At 43.6% G+C, this 18,266-nt stretch overlaps 1 protein-coding gene and 1 pseudogene across 1 annotated transcript; both read right to left on the reverse strand.

Annotated features, from left to right (window-relative positions):
- Positions 1-3,743: 3,743 nt before the first annotated feature.
- Positions 3,744-11,304, reverse strand: LOC145878566 (olfactory receptor 8B8-like). The gene is made up of 6 exons (XM_082973907.1): positions 11,161-11,304; positions 10,538-10,590; positions 10,141-10,362; positions 9,553-9,669; positions 4,976-5,173; positions 3,744-4,629 (listed from the first exon to the last, which is right to left on the reverse strand). Exons 1-6 carry the CDS (start codon positions 11,302-11,304, stop codon positions 4,374-4,376), a joined length of 990 nt encoding a protein of 329 aa, XP_082830033.1. The 3' UTR covers positions 3,744-4,373.
- LOC123742620 (uncharacterized) lies at positions 9,805-9,935 on the reverse strand (annotated as a pseudogene).
- Positions 11,305-18,266: the final 6,962 nt, after the last annotated feature.

The following is an 18,266-nucleotide window of genomic DNA, read 5'->3' on the forward strand; positions in this document are numbered from 1 at the left end:
TTGTTGTTTTTTGTCATTCAGTTTATTTATGTATTGCATAGTTTCCCAATATAAATAAAATGTGGAACAACACACACGCTGCACTTTGGTCCGCTCATTCCTACGACAACCGTGACAGAATCTCCCACCACCAAAGGACCAAGCAGCGTGGTCAGGAGGACTGGATTAAGCAGCGTGCCCGGGAGGAGATGGCATCCTGGCCGCTGGAGGAGTTGGAGGAAAGGATAGACTGGACTTGGGAGCAGGTGTTGGAGAGATACAACAGCCTGCCCGGGAAGCAGGTGGAGGCAGCGAGGGAGTCACGGCAACGACAGAAGCCCGAGAGGCAGCCCCCCCCAAAAAAATTGCGGGGGGCACACGGGGAGATTGGCAGAGTCAGGGTGGAGACCTGAGCAAACTCCCCGTGTTTACAGTGGGGAGCGAGTGACGAAGCAAGCACCGTGTTATGCGCTGCGCAATGTGACGCCACTGCGTGTTCACAGCCCAATTTGTCCTGTGCCAGCTCCGCGCATTTGCCGGGCGAAAGTAAGCATCCAGCCAGGACGGGTTGTGCCAGCTATATGCTCGAGACCTCCGGTGATCCTCCACGGCCCAGTATATCCTGTACCTGTCCCACGTACCCGGCCTCCAGTGAGTCTATCCAGCCTGATACGCCCTCGCACTTGCCCTGAGGTGTGTGTTACCAGTCTGGCGCCACCTGTGCCAGCCCCACGCATCAGGCCTCCAGTGGTCATTACCAGTCCGGAGCTTCCGGCGACAGTTCCCAGTGCGGAGCTTCCGGCGACAGTTCCCAGTCTGGAACCTCCTGAGACGGCCTGCAGCCTGGAACCTCCTGAGATGGCCTGCAGCCCGGAACCTCTTGAGACGGCCTGCAGCCCGGAACCTCTTGAGACGGCCTGCAGCCCGGAACCTCCTGAGACGGCCTGCAGCCCCGAGTCTTCAGCGGCGGCCTGCAGCCCAGAACCTCCAGCGGCGGCCTGCAGCACAGAGCCGCCAGCGATGATCTACAGTCCGGTTCCTCCTCCGATGATCCACGGTCCGGTGGCACAGAAGCGGAGGGATCAGCGGGCGGAGCGGGGGTTACATCCCGAACCAGAGCCGCCTCCTCTGTTGGAGGATCCGCTGGATGATAAGGTTCTGTGTACTGCACCAGAGCCACCATAGACACTTGTCACCCTCCCTTTTTGTTGTTTTTTGTTTGTTGTTGTTTAGTTGCATTCGGAGTCTGCACCTTTGGGGGGGGGGGGGGGGGGGGGATACTGTCACGTCCTGACCATAGTAAGCTGTTATTTTCTATGGTAGAGTAGGTCAGGGCATGACAGGGGGTTTTCTAGTTTAGTTTTTCTATGTTCTTATGTTCTAGTTTTGTATTTCTATGTTGGTTGTTCTAGTATTGTATTTCTATGTTGGGCTGTGTTTGGGATGATCTCCAATTAAAGGCAGCTGGTCATCGTTGTCTCTTAATTGGAGGTCATATTTAAGTTGGTGTTTGTCCCACCTGGGTTTGTGGGAGATTAATTTTGAGTTGGGTATGTTTCACCTCTGCGTCACGGTTTGTTGTTTTTTGTCATTCAGTTTATTTATGTATTGCATAGTTTCCCAGTATAAATAAAATCTGGAACGACACACATGCTGCACTTTGGTCCGCTCCTCCTTTTGACAACCGTGACACAGAGGTCCTTCAGTTTTATTTGAGACGACTGTACAACCATCAAGATTAATTGTCAGATTCAACAGAAGATCTCTTTGTTTCTTGGGACCTAGAACTAGCATCTCTGTTTTGTCCGAGTTTAAAGGTAGAACATTTGCAGCCATCCACTTCCTTATGTCTGAAACACAGGCTTCCGGGTAGGGCAATTTTGGGGCTTCACTGTGTTTCATTGAAATGTACAGCTGTGTGTCATCTGCATAGCAGTGAAAGTTAACATTATGTTTCCGAATGACATCACCAAGAGGTAAAATATATAGTGAAAACAATAGTGGTCCTAAAACGGAAACTTGAGGAACACCGAAATTTACAGTTGATTTGTCAGAGGACAAACCATCCACAGAGACAAAATGATATCTCTCTGACAGATAACCTGTTATGGCTAGGGGGCAGTATTTTCACGGCTGGATAAAAAACGTACCCGATTAAATCTGGTTACTACTCCTGCCCACTAACGAGAATATGCATATAATTATTGGCTTTGGATAGAAAACACCCTAAAGTTTCTAAAACTGTTTGAATGGTGTCTGTGAGTATAACAGAACTCATATGGCAGGCAAAAACCTGAGAAGATTTCATGCAGGAAGTGGCCTGTCTGACAAGGTGTCGTTCTTCTTGTCTCTGTTTATTGAAGAGTGAGGATCTTAGCTGTCCCGTGACACTTCCTACGGCTGCCATAGGCTCTCAGAAGGCGACAAAACGCTGAATCGTGGCTTTGCAGGCTCTGGCTGAAACAAAGTAGCACGTTTGGGTAGTGGCTGGTTACAGTACTGTGAGACTCAGGCTCGTGCCCGCGTCGACCGAAAGCTTTGTTTTCTTTCCTCTGTTTAGCTAAATGGACATTCCCGGTCGGAATATTATCGCTTTTTTATGAGAAAAATGGCATAAAAATGGATTTTAAACAGCGGTTGACATGCTTCGAAGTACGGTAATGGAATATTTAGATTTTTTTTGTCACGAATTGCGCAATGCGCGCGACCCTGATTTACCATTTCGGGATTGTGTCTGGGACGTACGAACAAAACGCCGCTATTCGGATATAACGATGGATTATTTTGGACCAAACCAACATTTGTTATTGAAGTAGCAGTCCTGGGTGTGCATTCTGACGAAGACAACAAAAGGTAATCAAACTTTTATAATAGTAAATATGATTATGGTGAGTGCTAAACTTGCCGGGTGTCTAAATAGCGAGCCCGTGATGCCTGGGCTATGTACAAAATAATTGTCATGCTTTTTGTAAACGTTTATCGTGAGTAATTTAGTAAAATGTTAGCGAATTCCCAGGAAGTTTGCGGAGGGGTATGCTAGTTCTGAACGTCACATGCTAATGTAAAAAGCTGGTTTTTGATATAAATATGAACTTGATTGAACAAAACATGCATGTATTGTATAACATAATGTCCTAGGTGTGTCATCTGATGAAGTTCATCAAAGGTGAGTGCTGCATTTAGCTGTCTTCTGGGTTTTGGTGACATTATATGCTGGCTTGAAAAATGAGTGTCTGATTATTTCTGGCTTGGTACTCTGCTGACATAATCTAATGTTTTGCTTTCGTTGTAAAGCCTTTTTGAAATCGGACAGTGTGGTTAGATTAACGAGAGTCTTGTCTTTAAATAGCTGTAAAATAGTCATATGTTTGAGAAATTGAAGTAATAGTATTTCAAACGATTCAAAAATCGCGCCACTGGATACAGGTGGCTGTTACGTAGGTGGGACGAATTCGTCCCGCCTAGCCCATAGAGGTTAACAACTCACATAATAAGTTGCATGGACTCCCTCTGTGTGCAATAATAATGTTTAACATGATTTGTGAATGCCTACCTAACCTTTGTACCAACACACATACAATTATCTGAAAGGTCACTTTGTCGAGCAGTGAATTTCAAGCACAGATTCAATCACGAAGACCATGGAGGTTTTCCAATGCAAAGAAGGGCACCTATTGGCTGATGGGTAAAAATCAACAACAACAAAAAGGCAGACATTGAGTATCCCTTCGAGCATGGTGAAGTTATTCATTATGGACGGTGTATCAATAAACCCAGTCATTACAAAGATAGAGACGTCCTTCCTAACTCAGTTGCCGTAGAGGAAGGAAACCGCTCAGGGATTTCACCATGAGACCAATGGTGACTTTAAAACAGTTACAGAGTTTAATGGCAGTGATAGAAGAAAACGGAGGATGGATCAACACCTTTGTAGTTACTCCACAATACTAACTAACCTAAATGACAGCGTGAAAAGAAGGAAACCTGTGCAGACTAAAGATATTCCAAGACAGCATCCTGTTTGCAATAAGGCACTAAAGTAAAACTGAAAAAATAAAAACTTGTCATCGGCAAGGACTAGAGAATTTTTTTAGGATAAAAAGAAAGTAAAGCACAAGCTAAATCCTAAAGGAAATCCTGATTCAGTCTGATTTCCAAAAGACACTGGGAGACAAATTCACCTTTCAATAGGACAAAACCCTAAAGCATAAGATCAAATATACACTGGCGTTGCTTACCAAGATGACATTGAATGTTCCTGAATGGCTTAGTTACAGTTTTGACTTAAATCGGCTTGAAAATCTATGGCAAGACTTGAAAATGGCTGTTTAGGTATGAATATTTTCTGAAGGCACTGTAAATATATTAATTTTAAGAGAAATAATCCAGGTACTTCATGTTGGTTTGACCTGCGTCACAGCACTTTGGGCCCCTCTTCTGAGCAGCTTCTTAACCGATACCTTAAACTCCTCCGTCTTCAGAACGTATATGATGGGGTTGAGCATTGGTGGCAGTACCGAGGTCAGGGAGAGGTTGATGATCCGGGCGTTGGTTGGTATGATGGGGTGGAGGACGTATGTTAAAATAACAGGCAGGTAGAATATGGACACCAGTATTAGGTGTGAGGTACATGTCTTTATGGCTCTGAGTCTGAGAGACAGAGAGACAGAGAGACAGAGAGACAGAGAGAGAGAGAGAGAGAGAGACAGAGAGAGAGAAAGAGAGAGAGAGAGAGAAGGAGGTGGTCGAAGAGAGCGAGTGAGAGAGAGAGGTAGAGGGAGAGAGAGAATGTGTGCCAATATAGTATGTGATTATCTATACAGTTTAATTGCATTCTCAATATTTCCCAGCATGTATCATTCTTGTAACAAGTCCATCACTCTAAAAACATATTTCTGAGGCCTCACACCAATCAGCATATGGGCCGTTCTGGCTTGGACAAGTCTACTTACTGACTTGACTTGACTTACTTATTCCAGTCAGTATTACTTCTCACCTGTCCTGGGGCAGTGTGATGGTAAACAGGGCGTGTGTTATACAGATGTAGGATGATATGATGAAGATCATTGGGAGATAGAGAACTATACAGGTGTTGATTTTGCTCATCACTATGTTAGGGACCACATCAGAACAGGGGGCCGCCAGACGGAACAGGGGACCGTGGTCACAGAAGTAGCTGTTGATCACCAGAGACCTACAATACAATAAATTATACAACATTTTATTACCCAGATATTAGAGCGAACAACAGAAATGTGTCTTTAGCAGGTTCACCTCCTTACCCACTGGAATTTCTCTGACATTCAAGATGAACTGAGGTAAAGACAACATTAAACAATCAACAACCTGACAGATGACAACAACCACATAATATATATATTTTTTATCTCCTTTATTTTATTAGTTTACTGTAAAGTGTTTTGAGATTTTAACTTTCAATAAAGTTTGATTTGATTTATCTCTACAAGGTGTTGATGCTGAACAAAGAAGAGCTCTCCTGTATGTGTACCAAAACATTCACGGGCCATTTTCTCAAAAGTCAGGTTACAAGTTTATCAACTTTCAAAGCAGAATTACTTTCCCATTGTTCCACAACTGTATGATATACCATTTTCTAGTTCTTAGCCATTTCTAATTGTTGCTCCATAAGACAGAATCGAGGTGCTGGGTCACATTTAATGAGCTAAATGTAAAAAAAAAACGGTTGATTTCACAGGTTAAAAAAGGAATGGAAAGGAACAATACCAGAACTTTTTGGGGGTTCGAACAGGTTTAGAAATGTCTTTTGCTGGTTGGAACAAAAATAGTTGTTCTGTTCAGAATGAAACGATTGGAAAATAATTTAGGTTTTAATCCCTGATTGTATAGATGGGTGAGAAATTAAATGAATCAATTTTGAATTCAGGCTGTAACACATCAATATGTAGAATAAGTTAACCTGTTGGGGCTAGGGGGCAGTATTTGCACGGCCGGATAAAAAAACGTACCCGATTTAATCTGGTTACTACTCCTGCCCAGTAACTAGAATATGCATATAATTATTGGCTTTGGATAGAAAACACCCTAAAGTTTCTAAAACTGTTTGAATGGTGTCTGTGAGTATAACAGAACTCATTTGGCAGGCCAAAACCTGAGAAGATTCCTTACAGGAAGTGTCCTGTCTGACCATTTCTTGCCCTCCTTGATCATCTCTAACAAATACATGGGATCTCTGGCATGACGTGACACTTCCTACGGCTCCCATGGGCTCTCAGAAGGCGGGAAAAAGCTGAACGATGTAATTCCATCCCCAGGCTGAAACACATTAGCGTGTTTGGCAAGTGCTCTATCAGAGGGCCATTAGACTGAGGCTCGTGCATGAAGGGATAGCATGCTTTTACTTTCACTCTCATTGTAATAAAAAAACGATTTCCCGGTCGGAATATTATTGCTTTTTTCCGAGAAAAATGGCATAAAAATTGATTTTAAACAGCGGTTGACATGCTTCGAAGTACGGTAATGGAATATTTAGACATTTTTTGTCACGAAATGCGCCATACTCGTCACCCTTATTTACCCTTTCGGATAGTGTCTTGAACGCACGAACAGAACGCCGCTATTTGGATATAACAATGGATTATTTGGGACCAAACCAACATTTGTTACTGAAGTAGAAGTCCTGGGAGTGCATTCTGACAAAGACAGCAAAGGTAATAACATTTTTCTTATAGTAAATCTGACTTTGGTGAATGCTAAACTTGCTGGGTGTCTAAATAGCTAGCCCTGTGATGCCGGGCTATCTACTGAGAATATTGCAAAATGTGCTTTCACCGAAAAGCTATTTTAAAATCGGACATAGCGAGTGCATAGAGGAGTTCTGTATCTATAATTCTTAAAATAATTGTTATGTTTTTTGTTAACGTTTATCGTGAGTAATTTAGTAAATTCACCGGCAGTGTTCGGTGGGAATGCTAGTCACATGCTAGTCACATGCTAATGTAAAAAGCTGGTTTTTGATATAAATATGAACTTGATTGAACAAAACATGCATGTATTGTATAACATAATGTCCTAGGGTTGTCATCTGATGAAGATCATCAAAGGTTAGTGCTGCATTTAGCTGTGGTTTGGGTTTATGTGACATTATATGCTAGCTTGAAAAATGGGTGTCTGATTATTTCTGGCTGGGTACTCTGCTGACATAATCTAATGTTTTGCTTTCGTTGTAAAGCCTTTTTGAAATCGGACAGTGTGGTTAGATTAACGAGAGTCTTGTCTTTAAAATGGTGTAAAATAGTCATATGTTTGAAAAATTGAGGTTTTTGCATTTTTGAGGTATTTGAATATCGCGCCACGGGATTACACTGGCTGTTGAGTAGGTGGGATGCAAGCATCCCACCTAGCCCATAGAGGTTAAGGGGTATGCACTGAATGTACAAAACATTAGCGACACCTTCCTAATATTGAGGTAAACCCCCTTTTGCCTTCAGAACAGCCTCAATTTGTTGGGGGCATGGACTCTACAAGGTGTCAAAAGCGTTCCACAGGGATACTGGCCCATGTTGACTCCAATGCTATACACAGTTGTGTCAAGTTGGCTCGATGTACTTTGGGTGGTGAACCATTCTTGATACAAACGGGAAACTGTTGAGCGTGAAAAACACAGCAGCGTTGCAGTTCTTGACACAAACCGGTGCGCCTGGCACCTACTACCATACCCTGTTCAAAGGCACTTAAATCTTTTGTCTTGCCCATTCCCCCACTGAATGGCAGACATACACAATCCATTTCTTGCATGTCTCAAGGCTTAAAAAACATTCTTTAAATTAACATGTCTCCTCCCATTCATCTACAATGATTTAAGTGGATTTAACAAGTGACTTGTCACGCCCGCTCTGCCTCCCCCTGGAGCTCGAGGGCGCCAGGATCCCCAGCATTACGCACTCAAGCCCCCATCAGTACCCACACCAGCCTTCCCCCGTCACGCGCATCAGCGATTATTGGTCTCACGTAGACTCAATTACTTGTGTCATTACCTTCCTTATATCTGTCTGTTTCCAAGCTCTGTTTCCTGCTTCGGGTGTAATTGTCTCATGTTCGTGTTACCCGTGTTCTGACGCTGTTCCTGTCTTGTTTCCTTGTCTGTTCCCAAATAAATGTCTGACGACCCGTACCTGCTTCTCCTGTCCCACGTCGGTCTTTATAGAATCCTGAAGCCATCACACGAAGCATCGGGGAGTACTGGCGTTCCGGTTGGTGGTGACGGCGGTCCTGGGTCACCGCCGATGGAACTGGGGGTGCCTAGCCAGCTCGTCTGGCTTCCACTCCCTAGCTGGCTCGAGAAGTTTCCTTGACCCGGTTGGCTCGGAAGGAGCCCATCCCACTTCGAGCCTCAGCCGGCTTGCCAGGCTCCCAAGCCCCTGCCGGTCCGTGGGGAGTTGACCCCCCAGCCGGCTTGCCCAGGGCCCATATCTCGGCCGGCTCGCCCAGGTGGGACGCTGGGTGGCGCCCCAGGAGAGTGGGGTACTGTCACGCCTGCTCCCGGTCTGCCTACCCCTGGCGCTCGAAGGCGCCAGGATCCCCAGCATTACGCACTCAAGCCCCCATCAGTAACCACACCTGCCTACCCACTGTCACGCGCATCAGTGATCATTGGACTCACGTGGACACAATTACTTGTGTCATTGCCTTTCCTATACCTGTCTGTTCCCAAGCTATGTTCCCTGCTTCGGGAGTAATTGTCTCATGTCCGTGTTGTGTTACCCGTGTTCCGATGCTGTTTCCTTGTCTTGTTTCCTTGTCTGATCCCGAATAAATGTCTGACTCCTCTCCTGTCTGACGAGGGTCTTTATAGAATCCTGAAGCCATCACACGAAGCATCGGGGAGTACTGGCATTCCGGTTGGTGGTGACATCGGTCCTGGGTCACCGCCGATGGAACCGGGGTGCCTAGCCAGCTCGTCTGCTCGGGTTTCCTGCCCGGTTGGCACGGAAGGAGCCCATCCCACGTCGGGCCTCAGCTGGATCACCAGGTCTTGTTCGCCCAGCCGGCTCGTCAGACTGTTACGTGTCCGCCGGATCATCGGACTTCCATGCTGCAGCAGGATTAACAGGCGTTCATGCCTCAGCTGGATCGTCAGGCTCCTACGCCCCTGCAGGTTGATGGGAAGTTGACTCCCAGCCGGCTTGCCCAGGTGGGACGCTGGGTGGTGTCCCACCTGGGCGACTTTCCTTGTCTGTTCCCAAATAAATGTCCGACGACCCGTAGCTGCTTCTCCTGTCCGGCGTCTGCCCTTACATGACTTCAATAAGGGATCATAGGTTTAACCTGGATTCACCTGGTCAGTCTACGTCATGAAAAGAGCAGATGTTGACCAGAACGTCTTTATCAAGTCCGACAATAAAACAGCGGGAGCATTCATCAACGTAAGGAGAATTATATTTTATCATGAATAGATTTTTTTGGGGACCAGCAAGTCATTGGACACTACGTCTGCAACCAATAGTTTTATGTGATTTAACAGATAAAGCTATAATTCACAGAAGCTATGCTTTTGTAGTGGAGTCGTTGCACTACAACACAATACATACTAACCTACAGAAAGAGAGCCGGGTGATGAGACACACAGAGATCAACAGCATCAACACAGCAAACGTCCAGGCGGCGCCCGTCAGCTGGAGCATGGACTTGTGAGTGACCATCATGTGGTACCTGGAAAGAACATTACAATGGAACTGTGTGAGTTGATGACACAAGCCCCTCTGGTCATTTAATAGGATCTCTGTGGGGAAAAAGCTGTTCAACTTTATCTTGTTATTATCGTCAATGGTTGATTATTATTATTTTATAATTATTCAGTCGGGATTCCCACATTTTGGGGAACTTGCAGGGGTCAGCACGACCAGAGTGCATTTGCCGAGCCTCACCCTGGGTAAACCTCCTTTGTGATCAAGGTGTCTCCCCTGCCAGGTAACTATATCCTTATATATGATTTTAGCTGCAGTGTAACCATGTTAAATCGTAATTTTTTATATAATACATTTAATAAATACATTTGAATAAATTGTCAAATAAATCAAATTATTCAATAAAAAAAAAAAAATCATCCCAGAAGGGTCAAATAACATAATCTTTCTGAATGTTATATTAATTTAGTTAATCATTTGATGTATTATCTGAGACCTGAGCGGGCAGCAGATGGCCACCAGTCTGTCATAGGAGAGGATGGTGAGGTTGAAGGACTGCATGGTGATGAAGAGGAAGACGAAGAAGAGGCTAGTGAGACACTGGTCGTAGGAGATGAGCTGTCTGCTGAACAGGAACATGTCCAGCAGCTTGGGAACCAGGGCCGTGCTTTCACACACGTCTGTGAAGGCCAGGTTGAACACAGCAATGTACTTGGGGCTGTAAGGTTAGAACATAAATATATTTTAAGTCATGTAACGGAGATCGGGGAGCAGGGCAGGCTCCCACACGTGTCTGTGAAGTCCAGGGGAACTGGGACTTCAAAACGATAGAATGTCCAACAAAGGAAGTTTTACACTGTATTGTGTTAATGAGATTAAAGAGGGCAGATTACCTGTGGAGACTGCGGTCCACGTAGATACCAGTCATGACGAAGGTGTTGGCCACCTAGACCCAACGCACATACACACACACACACACACACACACACACACACACACACACACACACACACACACACACACACACACACACACACACACACACACAGAGAGAGAGAGAGAGCAGAAATGACCCAACATGGATATACAGGTACATTCATCAGGCCATTGACTATGGGTGGTGCTCTATGTCACCACATAGTTCAGTATTAGGTTTTGTGTTCTATAGGAAAGTGAACAACTTTATAGTTTATCACCTGGACCAACTGGCTGACGCTAACCGCATGTAACACCCTGGACCAGAGCTAGTTTGCAACACCCCGGACCAGAGCTAGGTAGTAAGCCCCATGGACCAGAGCTAGTTAGTAACACCCTGGACCAGAGCTAGTTAGTAACACCTCGGACCAGAGCTAGATAGTAACACCCGGGACCAGAGCTAGTTAGTAACACACTGGACCAGAGCTAGTTGTAACACCTCGGACCATAACTCGTTAGTAACACCCTGGACCTGAGCTAGTTAGTAACACCCTGGACCAGAGCTAGTTAGTAACACCTTGGACCAGAGCTACGGCCTTACCAGAGAGATGATGTAAACAAAGCAGAGGAAGAAGTAGTAGTACTTCATGTAGGGGATGTCTATGAAACCACTGATGAAGAAGTAAGGGGGTCGGATGATGGTGTTGATGTCTGTCTGGTTAGGGTCAGAGGTCAGGGAACTCATCCTGACTGGAGGTGTTAAAGTCTCCCTCTGGCTGGTGATAATCTGTGGGAATACATAACCATGAATACATTATTACAAATAAAGATATATTCAAAACTGTACATTAATTCACCTGTTGACAAAAATACAATTGAAGCATCGTTAGTGCAAAAGGAATGGTCAAGCTCATCAAAAAGGTTCATTACAAATAATTTACAAAAATGTATAAATTAATATTATATTTCAATTGTTTTTATGTATTCAATGTTACCGCATTCGATACCAGTTGCTAAAAAAAGAGTTAAACCACTCACTTCAGACGTCAAACTAAATACCAGAATGTCAACATCTCCATCAACTACTAAAGCTACTGTTTATCATGTAAATGTAAAGTTGAACCCACCTCCTCAGGTGATATGCTGAACCTGACAGCCCAGGTCTAGTGTGAGTACCTGGGCAGAGACAACAGGCTTATATACTGTCTCATCTTTACCTGCTGGTCATTAGTAGAACACATAGAGTTACATCACTGGTTCCCAATCCTGGTCCTGGGGACCCAAAGGGATGCACATTTTAGTTACTGCACTAACACACCTGATTCAGCTAATCAACTCATCATCAAGCCTTTTGATTAGATGAATCAGGACAAAAACCTAAATGTTGTTGACCCTTTGGGAAGCACTGAAACAGCTAACGACACGTATAATAATGTATAATGTTCGGTCTACAATAGGCTACATTATGTTAGTTTTACAATATCCTACATTATATTAGTTAACGACACGAATAATAACGTATAACTATAGAATCGAATAATAGGATCTCTATGGTGAAGTCATTATGGAGGGGTGGGTTATTAACATACAGCTGTCCATGTCCAGATTTAGGATCTTCATTTGATCAAATCATCCGTCTAATAATTCACATTTCCTTCTGCTGGAGGATTATTTCCCTGTTGTAGGAGACTGGATTAAATTAATATCCTACATCTGTAGTAGCATTTCACCCCCCACAGGGATGGACACACCTGGGACAAACACCCACCTGAGACAAAGACCCACCTGGGTCAAACACTCACCTGGGTCAAACACTCACCTGGGTCAAACACTCACCTGGGTCAAACACTCACCTGGGACAAAGAGTCACCTGAGTCAAACACTCACCTGGGTCAAACACTCACCTGGGACAAAGAGTCACCTGGGTCAAACACTCACCTGGGTCAAACACTCACCTGGGTCAAACACTCACCTGGGACAAAGACTCAGCTGAGTCAAACACTCACCTAGAAGTGACAAAAGCATGGCAAAAAATGTTTGCAGCATTTTTGGAAAGAAAGTTTCAGATTTTTGCAATGTTACATAGAGGGAAAAAAGCTGTCCTTGAAACAGTCTTGATATGTTCGTCTAAAGAGAGATCAGGGTCCAGAGTAACGCAGAGTGTCACGTCCTGACCATAGTAAGCTGTTATTTTCTATGGTAGAATAGGTCATGTTGTTATGTTCTAGTTTTGTATTTCTATGTTGGGTTGTTCTAGTACTGTATTTCTATGTTGGGCTGTGTTTGGGATAATCTCCAATTAGAGGCAGCTGGTCATCGTTGTCTCTAATTGAAGGTCATATTTAAGTTGGTGTTTGTCCCACCTGGGTTTGTGGGAGATTAATTTTGAGTTGTGTATGTTTCACCTCTGCGTCACGGTTTGTTGTTTTTTGTCATTCAGTTTATTTATGTATTGCATAGTTTCCCAATATAAATAAAATGTGGAACAACACACACGCTGCACTTTGGTCCGCTCATTCCTACGACAACCGTGACACAGAGGTCCTTCAGTTTTATTTGAGACGACTGTACAACCATCAAGATTAATTGTCAGATTCAACAGAAGATCTCTTTGTTTCTTGGGACCTAGAACTAGCATCTCTGTTTTGTCCGAGTTTAAAGGTAGAACATTTGCAACCATCCACTTCCTTATGTCTGAAACACAGGCTTCCGGTTAGGGCAATTTTGGGGCTTCACTGTGTTTCATTGAAATGTACAGCTGTGTGTCATCTGCATAGCAGTGAAAGTTAACATTATGTTTCCGAATGACATCACCAAGAGGTAAAATATATAGTGAAAACAATAGTGGTCCTAAAACGGAAACTTGAGGAACACCGAAATTTACAGTTGATTTGTCAGAGGACAAACCATCCACAGAGACAAAATGATATCTCTCTGACAGATAACCTGTTATGGCTAGGGGGCAGTATTTTCACGGCTGGATAAAAAACGTACCCGATTTAATCTGGTTACTACTCCTGCCCAGTAACGAGAATATGCATATAATTATTGGCTTTGGATAGAAAACACCCTAAAGTTTCTAAAACTGTTTGAATGGTGTCTGTGAGTATAACAGAACTCATATGGCAGGCAAAAACCTGAGAAGATTTCATGCAGGAAGTGGCCTGTCTGACAAGGTGTCGTTCTTCTTGTCTCTGTTTATTGAAGAGTGAGGATCTTAGCTGTCCCGTGACACTTCCTACGGCTGCCATAGGCTCTCAGAAGGCGACAAAACGCTGAATCGTGGCTTTGCAGGCTCTGGCTGAAACAAAGTAGCACGTTTGGGTAGTGGCTGGTTACAGTACTGTGAGACTCAGGCTCGTGCCCGCGTCGACCGAAAGCTTTGTTTTCTTTCCTCTGTTTAGCTAAATGGACATTCCCGGTCGGAATATTATCGCTTTTTTATGAGAAAAATGGCATAAAAATGGATTTTAAACAGCGGTTGACATGCTTCGAAGTACGGTAATGGAATATTTTGATTTTTTTTTGTCACGAATTGCGCCATGCGCACGACCCTGATTTACCATTTCGGGATTGTGTCTGGGACGCACGAACAAAACGCCGCTATTCGGATATAACGATGGATTATTTTGGACCAAACCAACATTTGTTATTGAAGTAGCAGTCCTGGGAGTGCATTCTGACGAAGACAACAAAAGGTAATCAAACTTTTATAATAGTAAATCTGATATTGGTGAGTGCTAAACTTGCCGGGTGTCTAAATAGCTAGCCCGTGATGGCTGGGCTATGTACTTAGAATATTGCAAAATGTGCTTTCACCAAAAAGCTATTTTAAAATCGGACATATCGAGTGCATAGAGGAGTTCTGTATCTATAAATCTTAAAATAATTGTCATGCTTTTTGTAAACGTTTATCGTGAGTAATTTAGTAAATTGTTAGCAAATTCCCCGGAAGTTTGCGGGGGGTATGCTAGTTCTGAACGTCACATGCTAATGTAAAAAGCTGTTTTTTGATATAAATATGAACTTGATTGAACAAAACATGCATGTATTGTATAACATAATGTCCTAGGTGTGTCATCTGATGAAGATCATCAAAGGTTAGTGCTGCATTTAGCTGTCTTCTGGGTTTTTGTGACATTATATGCTAGCTTGAAAAATGGGTGTCTGATTATTTCTGGCTTGGTACTCTGCTGACATAATCTAATGTTTTGCTTTCGCTGTAAAGCCTTTTTGAAATCGGACAGTGTGGTTAGATAAAGGAGAGTCTTGTCTTTAAAATGCTGTGAAATAGTCATATGTTTGAAAAATTGAAGTTTTTGTATTTTTGAGGAATTTGTCATTCACGCCACGCCTATCATTGGATATTGGAGCAGGTGTTCTGCTAGCGGAACGTCTAGATGTAAGAGGTGATCTCCAAAGTCCACGTCTATAGTCTCAAACAAAAACACACAACGCAGAGTGCTTCTAAACCTGCATTCCTTGCTGTTTGGGGTTTTAGGCTGGGTTTCTGTACAGCACTTTGATATATCAACTGATGTAAGAAGGGCTATATAAATCAATTTGATTTGATTTGATTTGAGTTACAGCGGTGCAGTACAGCACATGATGATGTATACAAACTGGAAGAAATCAGGTCTCTGTTCTCCTGCTAATCTCACTGTAACCCCCTCCAAGTCTCTGTTCTCCTACTAATCTCACTGCAACCCCCCTCCAGGTACATGTTCATCTACTAATCTCACTGTAACCCTCCTCCAGGTCTCTGATCTCTACTTTGTTTCTTTTTCTGTCCCCTTTCCTCCCGTCTCGACCCTCCCTTCCTGCTCTGTGGCTGAGTGACTCATTGTGAGTTTAAAGAACAGGACTGGCGGAAACTGAGTGAAAGTTTCCGGAGGACCTATCATCCTTTCATTCCCTTCTTTACCTTCTCTTCCTCTGTATCCACTGCTAAAGCCTCTTTCTATTACTCTAATTTTCAAGCTTCTTTCTCTAACACTAGGAAACTATTTTCCAACTCCTCTCTCCTTAATCCTCCACCCCCTCGCTCTCTGCGGACAAGAACTATCCTACGCCTTGACCTCTTTCTCCCCTCCCTCTCCAAATGAAATCCTGAGATGAGTGTGGTCTGACCGCCCGACAAAAAACCAAGCCATGAGGTTGAAGGAAGTGTCCGTAGAACTCCGAGACAGGATTGTGTTGAGGCCCAGATCTGGGGAAGGCTAACAAAACATTTCTGCAGCATTGAAGGTCCCCAAGAACACTGTTGTCTCCATCATTATTAAATGCAAGAAGTTCTGATCCACCAAGACTCTTCCTAGAGCTGGCTGCCCGGCCAAACTGCGCAATCGGGGGAGAAGGGCCTTGGTCAGGGAGGTGACCAAGAACCCGATGGTCACTCTGACAGAGTTCCAGAGATCCTCTGTGGAGATGGGAGAACCTTCCAGAAGATCAACCATCTCTGCAGCACTCCACCCATCAGGCATTTTGGTGGAGTGGCAAGACGGAAGCCACTCCTCAATAAAAGGCGCAAGACATCCCAATTGGAGTTTGCCAAAAGGCACCTAAAGGACTCAGACCATGAGAAACATGATTCTCTGTTCTGATGAAACCAAGATTGAACTCTTTGACATGAATGCCAAGTGTCAAACCTGTAGGAAACCTGGCACCATCCCTACGGGGAAGCATGGTGGTGGCAGCATCATGCTGTGGGGATGTTTGTCAGCAGCAGGGACTAGGAGACTATTCAGGATCGAGGGAAAGATGAACGAAGCAAAGTACAGCGAGATCCTTGATGAATACCTGCTCTAGAGCACTCAGAACCTCAGACTGGGGCGAAGGTTCACCTTCCAACAGGACAACAACCCTAAGCACACAGCCAAGACAATGCAGCAGGGGTTTTGGGACAAGTCTCTGAATGTCCTTGAGTGGCCCAGCCAGAGCCCGGACTTGAACGCTATCGAACATCTCTGGAGAGACCTGAAAATTGCTGTGCAGCGATGCTCCCCATCCAACCTGACAGAGCTTGAGAGGATCTGCAGAAAATAATTGGAGAAACTCCCCAAATACAGGTCTGCCAAGCTTGTAGCGTCATACCCAAGAAGATTCGAGTCTGTAATCACTGCCAAAGGTGCTTCAACAAAGTACTAAGTATACGGGTCTGAATAAGTATGTAAATTTGATATCTCAGTTTGCAAAAAAATCTAAAAAGTAGCTTTTGCTTTGTCATTATGGGATATTGTGTGTAGATTGATGATGGGGAAAAAAAACGATTTAATCCATTTTAGAATGAGGCTGTAACTTAACAAATTGTGGAAAACATCAAGGAGTCTGAAGAGAAGAGTGCACTGTAATGTAAATATTTTACTTATTTTGTTCATACCACTTCACTTCATTGAGTGAAGAAGGGAAAAAAATCATTCACTATGCCAGATACACGTAGCTTTCTTCCAATCAAAAAACAAAACATATAGAGGTAGCAACCGAGATAGCGAAAGAGAGATATAAATAAACAAGACACTTCAAGTACTTCTAAATATAAGTATATCTAAATATACATTAAATACATTAAATCATGATATCACGCTGATATTTGTTATTTTTTGAATGTCTATAAAGGCTCGTAGACATAATATACAGTGCCTTCAGATAGTAGTCACACCTCTTGAATTAGTCCAAATTTTGTTGTGTTAAAGCCTGAATTTAAAATGGATTAAATTCAGATTTTTTTTGTCACTGTCCTACACACACAATACCCCATAATGTCAAAGTGGAATTATGTTTTTAGAAATGTTTACAAATGAATTCAAAATTAAAAGCTGACATTTCTTCAGTCATGAACCACTTTGTTATGGCAAGTCCAAATAAGTTCAGGAGTAAAAATGTGTTTAACCTGTTTGGGCTAGGGGGCAGTATTGAGAATTTTGGAAAAAATATGTGCCCATTTTTAACTGCCTCCTACACCAACTCAGAAGCTAGAATATGCATATTATTGTTCAGGTTTGGATAGAAAACACCCTAAAGTTTCTAAAACTGTTTGAATGGTGTCTGTGAGTATAACAGAACTCCTATGGCAGGCAAAAACCTGACAAGGTTTCATGCAGGAAGTGGCCTGTTTGACAAGGAGTCGTGCGTCTTGCATCTGTTTATTGAAGAGTAAGGATCTTAGCTGTAACGTGACAATTCCCAGGGCTCCAATAGGCTCTCAGAAGCCGGGAAAATCATGAAGGTTGACGAGGCAGCCTCAGGCTGAAACAGATTATCGCCTTATTCAAGTGTCCCATTAGGTGACAATGGAATGAGGCGCGTGCGCGATTAGCCCCCCGTGGAGTATTTTCATTAGGCTGTTTAGTTTATTGCAGATTCCCGGTCGGAATATTATCGCTTTTCTACGAGATAAATGGCATAAAAATTGGTTTTAAACAGCGCTTGACATGCTTCGAAGTACGGTAATGGAATATTTAGACATTTTTTGTCACGCCATGCGCCATGCGTGCGACCGTGGATTACCATTCTGATAGTGTCTAGAACGCACGAACAAAACGCCGCTATTCGGATATAACGATGGATTATTTTGGACCAAACCTACATTTGTTATTGAAGTAGAAGTCCTGGGAGTGCATTCTGACGAAGAACAGGAAAGGTAAGAACATTTTTCTTATAGGAAATGTGATTATGGTGAAGGCTAAACTTGCTGGGTGTCTAAATAGC

This window comes from Salmo salar, chromosome 04 (genome assembly GCF_965601325.2).
Source record: "Salmo salar chromosome 04, fSalSal1, whole genome shotgun sequence".
NCBI classification, from domain to species: Eukaryota; Metazoa; Chordata; class Actinopteri; order Salmoniformes; family Salmonidae; genus Salmo; species Salmo salar.

What these genes read in the sequence shown, in the direction of transcription:
- LOC145878566 (XM_082973907.1), bottom strand. Translation starts at nt 11,304, where the DNA reads ATGAGTTCCCTGACCTCTGACCCTAACCAGACAGACATCAACACCATC. An exon ending in GTGGACCGCAGTCTCCACAG is followed by an intron (nt 10,363 to 10,537) that starts GTAATCTGCCCT and finishes CTAACCTTACAG; the next exon opens with CCCCAAGTACATTGCTGTGT. An exon ending in GCCATCTGCTGCCCGCTCAG is followed by an intron (nt 9,670 to 10,140) that starts GTCTCAGATAAT and finishes TGTTCTTTCCAG; the next exon opens with GTACCACATGATGGTCACTC.